Source organism: Taurulus bubalis (assembly GCF_910589615.1).
Source record: "Taurulus bubalis genome assembly, chromosome: 10".
Lineage (NCBI taxonomy): Eukaryota > Metazoa > Chordata > Actinopteri > Perciformes > Cottidae > Taurulus > Taurulus bubalis.
Window position 1 is genome coordinate 20,755,335 of NC_136598.1, and position 14,062 is coordinate 20,769,396.

Here is a 14,062-nt window from a genome sequence, read left to right on the forward strand (position 1 = left end):
AAATAGCGTTAGGGTAGGGGAGGAGGGAGACGATCGCATGCGTAGATTAGTCCCAGTCACCTCAGAATTGGCTTTGCAAGATTAGGATTCATTTCAGTAGATGGCGTTTTCAACCATGAAATGCACATTTGTTTTTATTAATTTGGTAACAAAGGGTAATGTCAACATTGTGATGTGTTTTATCAAAGTTATCCTTTTGTTTGTAGCTTAAAACACACATTTAAGTGCGCAGTTTCTCTTTAATGTCCCAGATTGTCTCTTACTACCCTTTTCTAATTTGATTACACCCTATTGGTCTCACTCATACCACCCTCTTTTTAACTGTCACCCAAAAGCATGCTCTTTTTTGCTATGAGGAGAAAAAAATACTCTCCAGGCAATTTTGCTTGCAGTGGCTCAGGTGCCACCAGTGTGAACAATGCAGGGAAGAACTTCCACAGTTTGTAAAGGTGCAAGAGCAGCACAATCTGAAGTTCAGCGCTACATGTTAGCATTAGCATTCCTAAAGATCCCCTCTAAACATCTTCTATCTGTTATTACACTTTTTTTTATGTCTGATATGTTAATTGAACTTCTTATAAATTCCTGAAATTATATCTACTCCTTCACCCTCATTGAAAAATCCCTAATCTATAAATATGCAAATATGAATTATTTTAAACATGATCCCGTTAGACACTCGATGTCTCCGACTTTGCTAAAAAGACCATTCTCAGTGCAGTGTGCACTGAGGACTTCAAGTTCTCACATCACAGTTGTGGAAGTTACAGACAGAGATTTGCTACAACACGTTGTGATGTCACATAATCATAGTTGCAGATACGCGTTTTAGACTCGAACGTCTAATGTCTCTCTCTCCATCAGATGAATGTGAAAACAGCCCCCGAGTGTCAAAGTCTAGTCAAACATCATTCTGCACAGTGAAGGTCAAACAGCCATGTGAAGTCACAAAAATCAAAACGCGTTAGTGAACGGGGGAATACAAATATTGCGAGATATGTAAGTGATGACAATGCTCAATACAGAAACGTTCTGCCACATATCACAGTCAACAATAAGACAGACTGTGGTATGGAAGCTTGTTTTCAGTCCAGAGTCTAAACATTCCCCTCAATTTCCATTTGCATTGCACAGCTACTGACTCGAAAGATGATGTGCACAGCCAACAAAAAACTGCGTTCAAGAAACCATCTCTTGGTTGTGTGTAGTGCAGAGACTCCTAGTGGTTTAAACCTGGCCTGCTAGTCACCCAACTCGCATGACTGACCACTCAAAGCATACCAGACCAGGCACACCAGAGTGCACACGCACACACACACACACACACACACACACACACACACACACACACACACACACACACACACGCACACACACCGAAATGCACCAAAATAACATTGTCCACTCAGCTTAGAAAATGTGCCACATGAACACCACTTCTCCCGCCTGATCATTGCATGCATGGTATAGCACACACACACACACACACACACACACACACACACACACACACACACACACACACACACACACACACACACACACACACAAAGCAAAGCAAAGAGCTACTCTAGTTGTGGCCTCAGGAAAATAACCTCTCACGGCAAAAATGTTTCTTACATAATACACACTACAGAGTCAGTGTTGAGATAATAGACAGAATTTGTGGAAATGCCACTCATGTAAACATTAAGTAAGAACATGCAAAGCCAGATGTAATACATGTAGATATCATTATGGAAACTAACCCTTATTTACAACAAAAAAAGTTGACAATGTATAACAGTCACAAAGGAGGTGATGTGCATAAATATAACAGGTATTTTATGGCTACAATTTAGATTAGATTACCTGTATTTGAAACCCAGCATCAGAACAGATGTCCTAAAAGTTTTGTAAATTCACAGTATGAACTGTGATACTGAATCGATACATATTCAAATCCTCCTACGCCACGTTAAGCATGGAAGACCAGCTCTTTATCAAATCCCCTTCCAACATTTCTACTGTGGTGACTAGAAACATCACTACCGATCACTCACCTTTTCAGCTTGGGCCTCGAACCCTTTTGCCTTGGGACTGCCACAGTGGCGACTTGTGACAGCAAAGCCTTCGCACCCTGAAGGATACAGTGTGTGTGTGTGTGTGTGTGTGTGTGTGTGTGTGTGTGTGTCCACGGCGCTGACCTGCCACCGGCCGGCCAGCTAAAAGACTAAAAAGCTCCACAATGGTGTCCAACTCACAAAGCCCTGTTTGTGTCTGGTGTTGTTTGTCCAATAAAAGCAAACAATGGCATTCCGTGGCTTGCAACTGTATTCACTGCAGGCCTCTCCAAATGTAAAGCGCATTCAGACACCTTGGTCGGCGGACAAAGCCGCGAATCTGTGTCACATGCCGGGTGGGCGGGCCGGGGCAAATGGGGTGACGGCGAGACCGGCCCCGCTGTATCTCTGCACCGCGATGAGCGCTCATAATCACACGCTGCACGCTGCACGCTCACACTGCAATCGCAAAGGAAGAGCAACCGGCGACCCGACTTACCTGATCTTGTCCGCTGCACTGTCAGACCTGCAGAGGAAAAGAGAGGAGAGGGAATTCAGTCATGGGGCACTGGATCCACTCTGGATACACCACATCACCACTTGATAGTAATAATATATATATATATATATATATATATATTCTTTTTTTTACTGGGTATTACTTTATTTGCCATTTTAAGCAGTATCCAAACAATGAATACAAGGTTTATAACACATACTATCGTATTAATAAGGAGATCATTTTAAGCAGATGTTAATACATTTTGAGTGTTGCTCCTCCTATGAAGCATGTATTACTGGTATATAAATAGTTATTGCATTTTTCATAAAAAATTATCCAACCCAGTTGTTATCATAAATACTGATATAATCAGTTTTATATGATCCATACTAATGAATTAAAAGTTAATACATTCTTAATAATGCACTGTATTATTATGCAAGGATCAACACATGTTAGAAAGTGTTCTCAAGCAGTCATTAACCAGTTCATAATCCAGTTATGGCTGTAATCATTGACAAATACAATATACACTACAAATACAAAAAAATACACAAATATCCTCATATTGTAGTGAATTCTTTCTGTGGTGCTCTTACACCTGCTAATATATTGCTCCATTCTTCCAGTTCCCACTACTTCAAATTATTGAACATAACACATTAATATTCAGATGACAAACAGATTATTATAATCATATCAGGAGACTACAGTTCCTTATCAGCATTACGTAATTGCATAAAACATCAGTAATTGGATGTGTCCAAACTTAAACAAAGTGAACCGTTAAACAACATATAAACACAGATAAAACCAGAAATAATTGTTTTTTGAGTCATAGAAAAGCGACACCAACCAAGCCAGATGTCTCAGAACTCACACTATAAACTCCAATAGTCCACGTATTTAAACAGCTGCAGCTGATTCAGAACGCTGCTACCAGGAAGTGGATCACATCACTCCAGCTCTCAGATCTCTACACTGGGTCCCGTTTGTCATATAGTTGTAAAATAATTGGAAATACTGCTGTTGGTTTATGAAGTATTGAATGATCTGCTGCTCCATTTTGAACTGCCAGCTTCCGTGGGAGCAGCGTTCAGTCTTCAAGCACTTAAGCATTATGTGGAACAAACTCCCAGAAAACATGAGATTTGCTCCAACTCTGTTCACTATGTATTCATACAGTAGTTAACACTGTATTTTAGCTGCACTGTAAATATGATTTGTTTTTTATTACAGTCATCTAACTTTTATTTGACCCTTTTGAAATCCTATTCATGTGTGCCTTTTTACATTGTCTTCTTACGTCGCCTTGTGTTTCATTCCCATCTTGTTTATGTTTTATATGAAGCGCATTGCATTGCCCCGTTGTTCAGGGCTGCTTTACAAATAAACTTGCCTCGCTAGCAGCTGCTAATAGGGGGGAGTAGAAGTAAAGTGTCACTCTCCAGTAGTTATATAAATATATACTCTACGCTGCAGAGGCATGTCTCTGGGTGTAATCCTGATTCACAACTCCCAATCATGTGCTGCGTCATCTTCACTGATGAGTCATATTTCACTTTCTTAGCAAAGTCACACTGTCATATTACATAACTATCTGCAGATCTAGTGGAGCTGAACTCGGCAGAAAAAGCATCGGATGCAAAGACAAATGAGCAAACTTGTCCTCATCAACTGAAATCCGCCGGTCTCTCTCCCTGAACCCGGCGCGGATGAGCTGATAATCTGGCCGAAGCAGCAACAAATAAATAAATAAATACAAGAAAAATCACAGCTAGTGGCACATATTAGCCGGCAGCTGCACTGAGCACCCCGAGCAGACTGCAGCACACAAAGACACGGAAAACAGAGCAGAAACAAGACCGACGGACACGGGGGCCCCGAGACGAGCAGGAGTTGGCGGAGGGGGCAGCGGTGCAGCCCCCCCCCCCCCCCCCCCCGCGCGGAGCGGCAGCTGCTTTTACCTGCAGAGGAGACATGACATTCCGTGCCCTCTGGAGCCGGCTACAGAACGCTGCTCTCCCTGCAGCTGCTGCAGACGCCCGTCACTAGTGATCACCAGCACAGCGAAGGCAACGGCAGCGAGAAATCCCATAGGTTTGACAGGTACTGTTCCTAATTCGAGCGAGTGGAGACACTGAGCTACACTGAGCAAGAAAAAGAAAAAAGAAAAAAAAAGAAAAAGAGAGCGCGCGGGAGGGAGAGAAGCGAGGAGAAGAGTGCAGGACAGAGGGAAGGAGTGGAGGTGTAGTGAACGGTAATACAGTGGGGGGTTATTACGAGGCTAGACCAAGGGGATTCCTACGCATCTTCTCTTTTCATCATTTCTTTTGATTAAAGAAGGTTATCCTGCAGAATTAACATCCAGGATGACACAATCATCATCAGCCTCTTTTCTGCACAGCCAGTAACTATTTAACCCAGTTCTCTCTTTCTCTCTCTCTCCCTCTATAAAAGTACCTGCATTTCAACCAATGCCTGCTTGAACCTGATAGGTCAATACTACTCTGTGCTGCAAACCAGAACACTTCCCAAAACCGTGTCCCAATGCTGACCGAATCTGTTCATGGAGATTACTATTTAACCAGATGGCAGATTTTGCTTCAATAAAAGTACGAGATTAGTTCGAGAAAACAGATTTTTGTAAGAAGGTTGTGATCTGATGTAGAGCTACACACCAAGAGCTGATAAAAAGTGTTAAAATTAGCCTGAGATTTGGTGAATAATCTGTTTAAATGAATTTGTTGACACCTTTTTTTCACGGCTATGTAAAACATTTATTTAGTCAAAAATAATGTATTGGCTGGTTGTGAAATAAGATAAGATAATCCTTTATTAGTCCCGCAGCGGGGAAAAATATACAGGATTTAGAGCAGCATAGTGAAAAGTGCAAACAAGAGACATAGTAAAAAAACAACAAAAAAAACAAGATCAAAACAAATATTATTAATAAGCAAAAAAGCAATAAAAAACGGTAATACACGTATTCAATAAGCATCTTGCTAAAAAAAGGAACCCATAAGACAGAAACGAATCACAGACCACCAACCCTGAACATGGGGACCCCAAAGATCCCTTCATGAGTGCAATGTACTTTCCCCGACTCTACTCTTCAAACTGCGTTTCATAAATGTATTTAAGGTCGAAAAGACACCATAAAAAGTTCCGTAATGCAGACAGTTCTACTTTCCTGACACTTTGCCTTGCTAATCTCCCGGTAGCGCTGACAGCGCTCATTGAGTTTCGTCCTGGCTGCATGGCTTTACTCCAGGTACACACACACCCACACACCGGGTTCAATAGCAGATTTTAATGTCCAGGCCTGTCACTGGCGCTGCTGTGACGAGCGCCGCAGATTCCAAGATGATAAAGAGCTAAAGAGATGATAATGACACCGCCTGTCTTGCAACTCAAACTGAGCTATGGGGAAGTAGAGACAGCGATGACTGTAGGCGTCGTTACACACGGGCACTCTTACGTGGCTATTATAGAGGCAGGTACCTGGAAAAAGGACTGCTCATTCACCTGCTTTTTTTGGAGTCCTCATTAAAGTCACTGACACTGGTCTAACTCTTTTCCAAGAAGAATCATGTCAGCGAGTTCAAGGCTTGAATTTTGCAATTTGAAGAGAAAAGAAGTAGATCCACTAAAAGCCCCAATGAAACAGGTACAAACAGGTTTATGTATCAGTGCACCAGTATGAAGGAAGTGCCCCCTAGTGGGGAATGCATGCAAGAACCGGAGCGATGTGACCAGAAAATAGGGAATACATTGACATTTTGAGTTGATTTATGATGATCAGTTATTCATCCCAGCAGCATGAATCTACACGTGAACTGGTTAACAAAAGATAAGGCACACAAAATAAACTGTACTGTTCGTGCCCTGGCCTTGAATTCACTGTAACATAGCTCATAGACCAAACAAGAGGTAATTAACCGTTTCAACAGCTGTTCATCTTCAGCATCCAGTTTACTGAATGACCAGGGTAACATTCAATCCCCTGATTTTGATTTTTAGTAAACTCTCTGAGAAAATCTCTCAGAAGAATGAGGCCCATTCAGAGACAACACACACACACACACACACATTGCATACTGCTCACCTCTCCTCTCGAATTAATGGAGTCAGGAAGCGAGTGCCGTCATCTTCATGGCTGCTCTGCTGACTGCTCTGCTGGCTGCTCTGCTGGCTGCTCTGCTGGCTGCTGGCATGGCACATGAAAGAAAAGTGTGGCTGTCAATCATTCCAGCGGGAGCAATCTCATGAATATGGGGTTTTTCATTAGTTACTATGTAAACTGCAAAGACACATTTGGACCCTGCAAACCAGAAATGGAAGGTGAGAAAACAAAGAGCATGGTGTTAATATACACTATTTTATAAACTAATCATCTTTGACATTACATTTATGCAGGGCAAATACCTCATATTCTGTCATGCATAAATACTGGGCATCAGCTACTGTATGAAATGTACTGTATATGGCAACTTGTTCTTTTTGGATAAGAGTCCTCTCCTGTTCATGCACATATCCAGTGATGACACTAGAGGGGGCTATATGACATAGGCTATGAAAATGATAAGGCTGTACTTATGAATATTTGATTTGTAAGTGAATATATTTAAAGATAGAATGATGAACAGATACAAAAAAGTGTCACCACTTTCCATAAGAAAAACATGCAGAAGTTCAATTAACTTATTTGTTATCTAGTTACTTTCCCATTTTATTGTCAAAATTGAAGATGCACAATAAAAAAATTACAAAATGAGATTATTTCCCTATTTAAAGAATCTTCTGTCCAGACTTTGGTGTTTAAGAATAAAGCCTTTCTGTTGGGAAAAGTTTTCATGAATTCACACTAACTCTGCAGAAGCAACGCTCGACACACAGTGGAGGGGAACATCGAATGTACGAAAAGGCTGATTTTGAGGGTTAAGATACTTTTGATATTCTTTAGATGCACCCTGGAAATGTATTCATCATTTAAACTTGTTTCGAGTCTCAAAATGCAATTTTTCCTTTTGTTTTTTGGGAAGTAAATATCATTTTTAAACTGAGCATGATACTCATTTAATTTCCATAAGGAAGCAGTGTGTCTTTAAGTAAAAGTCAGCTTTAAAAAGTATTTTATACTGTAAATGAGTAGTGGGGAGTGAAATATAACTCCATTAATGTTGACAACATGTATGTTTCTGACTATAAGGGTCAGATTTCAAATGGAGCATGCAGTTCCCGTCAGTGCATTTGTGATGATACGCATGAAACTGATACTGCGTTGACAGTGCCAAGCTAAGATCAGTGGATTCATTCAGAAATGTGTCAACATCGCTTGAGTTCCACTCCCTCATAGCTCTCCTGCAGCCGGTGCAGTGCGTCTCTCAGAGGGGACGACACATGTGCTGTAGAAGCAGATGTGTTCCTTCAGGGTTTCTGCAAGTGCATCCTTTTCCTTTAGTGCATGATCTTTTGAAATCAAGAGGACAAAGTGGGCATGGCATGGGCCTCCAATGAATTCATTATTAATCGGACACAATTGCTGGAATACGCGCTTTGAACGTGACAGCAAGGAGGCGGAACCAAATACAGCGAAGACCAAGTTGCAAAGACAACCATCCAGAGTACACAGTACAACCATGCAAATCACGCATTATTTGGGATTTTTTTTCTACTTTTCCCCAACAGAATGCACAACCCAGCTGCTCTGTGCTCACAGAACCCAGCACACTCATTTGAGATGAAGTATGATCCAAATCTGAATCCTACTTGCATATCCTTTAAGCATCTTCCCATTATTTTAGCCGCATGGATTATTATCTTAATCCATGGTGGATTTTGAAATACAACCAGAAGCAGTGACATTGTGAAGAGTTATCTTACTTCATGCAACCTTTTTTTCTTCTTTTATGTGATGGATGGAACCTCATCACTGGCTCTCATCCATGACAATACTGAGAGACTTGTTAACGTTGCACGGGTGCTTTTTTTCTCCATTCACTTTGTGTCAAACCTGGAAGTTCAATCGCTGAAAAACGGTGAATTAACAAGCCATTAAAGTTCATCTCCATCATCTCACTGCTGCAGCGGCGAAGCATCTTGAAGAGCTGGTGGACTTATTGCCATTTCTTCCAATGGAAGACAGTGACTCGTCCGATTCCTTGTTTTCCTAAGTTGCTTTTGTGCGAGGTCGTGGATCTGAAATATTGAAATGCTGGGATGAGGTGGAAGCAGTGAAGCCAGTAAAAGATGCAGCACCACCTCCTCAAAATAGCCCTGTCGGGATCGGCCCGCAGAACAGAGGATTTGGTGCGTCTGCAAAAACCTCCACTGGTTCTCGACTCACACATTGACACACATCTACGGTCCACACACCCTATACATCACACAGAGTAGGACAGAAACATGGCTGGAATGACACGATTACGATGGCAGAGTGACAAATCAGCAGTGATGTGGAGCTGAAACAGAAGGATTTACTGACCAGACGGCGTGCTCCACTATGAGCTCAGAGCAGAACCAGCGATACATCCTCAGGATCGGACACCCCATCGCAAAAGCTTTACGGGTTCTAACCACTCTGGGCGGAAAACAGCACATAAAGTGAAGCTGAACTCTTAATCATTTACTTAATTGTGTTTAAAAATTACTCTACATATAAGAAAAGCAAACTTTCACTGGCGTATTGAAATACTTACGCCACGTTAAACATTGTTCAGCATTCTCCAGACATAATAAACAGACCGCGAGCATCGGGTTGACTATAAACGCTCTGCCGTGTGTGTATATTAACTTGGTGAGTCCTGACCCCTGATTTGGGTTTTGAGAGTCAAAGTGCTGGGCAGCCATCCTTGCGTCAAAAGCTCCAGAGTCCAGGAAAAAACACATTTGCAAGTTATGCAAAACATATCATCTAGTATTCTTTAAATATGTCGGAAGAGATTTTCCAATACCATTTTCACATTTGTGGAAAGGTGAGAAAGAGAGCCAGGTTTCTCTATTTAGTTCTTTTTTTTTGTTCATGTGAACTTATTATATATCTAGGAGGAACCGCTTATGAAAATGTGCCCTTATTTCCATATACATTTTTTTATTACGTAACCTCTCTTTGACAGCTTTTCATTTAATTTCCAAAGTAGTTGGACAACAAGCTGAACGAACTAGTTCTTTTAGAGCATAATTTGACCCTAAAACCAAGGTCCCAGATCTTCACACCGGCTTCCAGTGGATTTTTAAGTTGCTATGCTTTATGAAGCGTTCGGACCCGTCAGAACCTCTGGGACAGGTTTGCTGCTGTCTCCAGAGTCCTCATTTGACCTCAAATCCTGCCTTTTATTAAAGGGAAGATTCAGCAGAATCTAGTGGTGATGTTGCAGATTGCAAGCAACAACACGACCCTCTGCTCCCCTCTCCCTTTCCAAGTGTGCGGCAGCACTCCGGTGGGCTTCAGGTAGAAATAGGTATCTTTTGGATTGTATGACGACAAGAAGCTACATTTATCAATACTCTTCTTCTTTTTTATCACTAAACAATTGCTTTTAAAAACATATAGGATTATATATATATATAACTAAATATTGGTTTTAGAGTAGCAACAATAATGTTCACAACAGCAAAGTCACTATATAAAGTCATTAATACTGGAAACAAATCTAACATGTCAATAAAATGAATAACCTTCCTGACTGAAGTTGATGCATGACGATAGTCAATAACCAAGAACACAGAAACATCAGTCAGAAACGTTCCTTCTGTCCTCCTGCCAGCAGACACGTTTAAAGCACAAACTAAGACAAACATTCAACTATAGACAGGCAGCCTCTGTTTTAGCCTGTTTGAAATTAAATAAAAAGCTTTTGGCCGATCGTGCGTGCTGTGCTTGTGTAAACATGGAGGCGGTGGCCAATCCTCCCGATGAAGATATAAAAAGCATTTTCTAAGCTAAGGAAAACAACGATTCTTAGTTTCAGGTCATCATGCACGAATGAAAACATAGTTGTGGATATTATATTCACAACTTCTGCCAATGCATACACCTAAATGTGACACACTGTTCCTTTAAAACAAATGTGGGCCTGCTAATGTAGCCTGTACTGTAGCTGCACTATAGTTTGTATTCTATTTCATGCCATTTTAGCTTATTCAGCATTGTACATTGCTGTTGAGGTGCGACACAAATAAACCTGCCTTGCCGTACATTGCTGCAGGTGCAGCTCTCGTCAGAAGAGGAGCAGAATTGCACACGCTCGACTTCATCAGGGAACATCCTCCCGTTTACTCAAGCTCACAGATTTATTTATTTTTAACAATGGGGCTATTTTGGAACAGCCTTACACTAAATATTAGGTTGCCAAAACAACTGCCCACAAGGCAACAGGGACAAATTAATGGAGGCAACAGTGTGGACAAAACTGTGAGAACATGGTGTTCACCTGCGAGGGCACACCTTTTCCCCTTGCAGGTGAACACCATGTTCTTGGTTAACATGACAAAGCCTATATCAATAATTAAGTGAAGATTAACATTAAGACCTGGATTATTAATGTCACTCCCACACATCGCTTTAAGCCTGTAGATATTTTCATCCATGCAGCTCGTAGCAAGCCGCAGACAGAGGAGGAGCCGTGCCGTCTTAACGCCACAGCGTGGTATTAAGCCGAGAAACGCTTGTTCGACTTCCTCACTCGCGCTGCGCTGGATAGCGACAGCATTTCGCACTAGGTGATGCTGTCAAGGGTTATGCACTCATCCCTCTGGAGAGATGATGCCTTCCACTCAGATAAAGATAACACATTGATGGAGTGAGTAATGAATCTTTCACAGTGTATGACTGCAAATACGGCACACAGGAGGAGAAATACTACCAGCTGTTCAATTTCTGAACTAAAATCAATTTTCCCATGACTAATGATTTGATTTGAGTAGAATAAAGCAGGCAGAAGTTTGGTGTATTCTATGAACTCTGCAAATAGAAAGACAATGGATTGAAATCTTTAGTTTTTTGGTATAGTGTACTGTACAAGTACATTTGTTCCATCTCACATTGTGTCTTTCCCCTGATTTCAATTACAGTTAATTGAAAATATTGCCTCATTATTATTAACACCTTTAGTTGATTACCCTTTGACCTGCACATGCTTGTTACCTCCGCCAAGTTTCGGTTGGTTTGTTTGTCTGTTTCTCAGCAGGATTAAGAAAAACACTCCTGGCCAGAGTCCCATGAAAGTTGGTGCTGAGGAAAGAACCCGCTGAGGCGGGTCTAAAGGGAAGATAAACCCGGGTTTACAGCAGCTACGAACCGGTCAGCTATGCGCTCGAGATCAGACCGGAGACGAAACGACTTAAAAATGTGTGAGTAGTATTTGCTATCTACAGATGTTGGTTCTTTTTTATACAGTGATATTTACTGGAAAAGACACCCACTACAGCCAACAACAAGTAGGAAACTTTCTATTTTTCCCCTCCGGCCAGCTGCCACCTTATTGAGGTTATTGGAAATAGGAGATATTGTATAATAATCATTTCCTCCTCCTTTGCAGAGCTTTTAAATTGAAAAAACAAAAATAGATATTCAAATGTGTTTTTGAAACCCTGAACACAACATATCTTTCACTTTCATTAACAGATAGGGCACGACCTTGAAGGGGGTCTGCTCCCTGAGTGCATCCTTTTAGTTTAACATGTTTAAATGAAGAAGGTTAAGCTACCCTGAAAAGGGTCGATTTACTTTCTCCAGTGCCACCATCACATACCGTCTCTCAGGTGTCAGTATATCTCACATCCATGTATCTGATAGAGAGAGACCTATTGATTTTGTAAAGCCCTCGACCTTTCCATGAGTCCTGCGGTCAGGCCAACCTTTTATGTTTCAGGTGATCTTACATTGTTCCCTGAGCCATTTGTTTCAAACACATCTACGGTGTGTATTTATGCTCCCAGGAAGAAGCAACCTGTTAGCTGTGGTGACCCCAGGGCAGAGGTCTTCAGCCAGCTGAATCCATTCTGGAGTGGAACCATCTTTGCCATTAATTGTCATTCCAGCAGCTCAAATGCGTCAACTATACATTTCTTCTAAGTGCAACCTAAACCCAAGTTGTGCCCTTTAACCCTCACAATGCTCACATGCATTGATCTCACCTTCCCTGATCCATATGTGTGTATATATATATATATATATATATATATATATATATATATATATTTATATATATATATATATATATATATATAAAAAAAAAAGTAGAGCCCAACAATCAAAAAACAAGGATTAAGCCAGCTTTAAAACTGATTAGCTGGTCTCCTAATGTCAGTACAAAGGCTCAACCTGTCACACTACACTTACTACAAAACAGCTGAGTCATAAAAAAAAAACACATTAAAACTCCACTGACTAGGAACAGATGCAGGGAAATGCACTTTGCTAAAAACAGTTTTGCAAAGAGATAAGACCCAGGACAACTTTAATCCATCCATATACAAGTAGCTACATTTATAAAAATAAAAAAAGTAAAGTTAGTATGTTTGCTTCAGATAAAACGTAAAGATCTTAAGAGAACACAGTAACTATCTATTGTCTTAAAAGTGTGTGGTCATGAAGATAAATGCTGTTGATCAAGAGTCTCTGAAAGGTGAAAAGAAACAAAATATCAAACAAAATATTCCAGACAAGGACTAAACTCTCTTTCAGTTAGTGACACAACACATTAGTGGAGGAAGCAGGGAGCTTTGAAGCAGCGTGGAGGATTTCGGGGGAGATGTGGGGAAGAAGGAAAAGGGATAGGGAGGGCCCATACCAACCTGCTCTCACTGACTTGCTCCTTCTTCTGCCGAACCTTCAGCCACTTCCTCAGCAGGAAACGCTTGCGTCGCGGTGAGGCACTGGGCGTGGAGCAGCTCGACCAGGAAGAGAGAGCGTCTTCATCGCTGGACGGCGTGATCTCGATGGAGGGCAGCTGGAGGTACTCCTTGGAGCCAGAACGGGCCTTTAGGTGGCCGACGGTTAGCCTCCCGGCCTCCATCTCCCTCTCGCTGGGCACGTTCCTCATGCGCCGCATCTTGAAGCGCTTGCGCCTCAGCGTCGGGGTCGAGGAGCTGTACTGCATGGAGCCGTCCGACACGGCGTGGCGCCCTCCATCCGAATATGACGGAGCATCAATTGGGACGCTCACCTGAAGCGAAGGGGGTCTAAGAGTGTCGCTCATGGTCCTGAATAGCGCTCCGAGGTGCAAAAACAACACCGAATGCACTTCTTTTCTGAGATCCTTAGTGACAAGAACTGAAAATGCTGCAGTTCTGCAGCTTAAAGGGCTGTTAGCTTTCAGAAAAGTTGAGGTTTCGTGCTGAAGAGATGAGGCACTCTTTAGATCCGTGACAATCTTTGGTGGACCTCACACCCTTCTGCTCTGTTTATTTTAAATCCCTCTCCATGTGCCAGCCAATGGATTGAAAGACTGGGCTTGGAAGTCCTGATAGCAGATATCTGGAGCCTGACCGAGTCCTTCTGCTGCTCCTCAGC

General features: G+C 41.8%; 1 protein-coding gene across 1 annotated transcript in view; it reads right to left on the reverse strand.

The window, feature by feature from the left end:
- gramd1bb (GRAM domain containing 1Bb) overlaps nt 1-13,748 on the reverse strand; it is a gene marked incomplete at its 5' end in the record, with an annotated part of 66,778 nt that extends 53,030 nt beyond the window's left edge. Inside the window, 3 exons of the mRNA XM_079224615.1 lie at nt 2,542-2,568; nt 6,653-6,744; nt 13,359-13,748. Of these exons, the coding sequence (XP_079080741.1) occupies nt 2,542-2,568; nt 6,653-6,744; nt 13,359-13,748 (509 nt within the window). The remainder of the gene's footprint in view (nt 1-2,541; nt 2,569-6,652; nt 6,745-13,358) is intronic.
- Between the last annotated feature and the right edge of the window lie 314 nt (nt 13,749-14,062).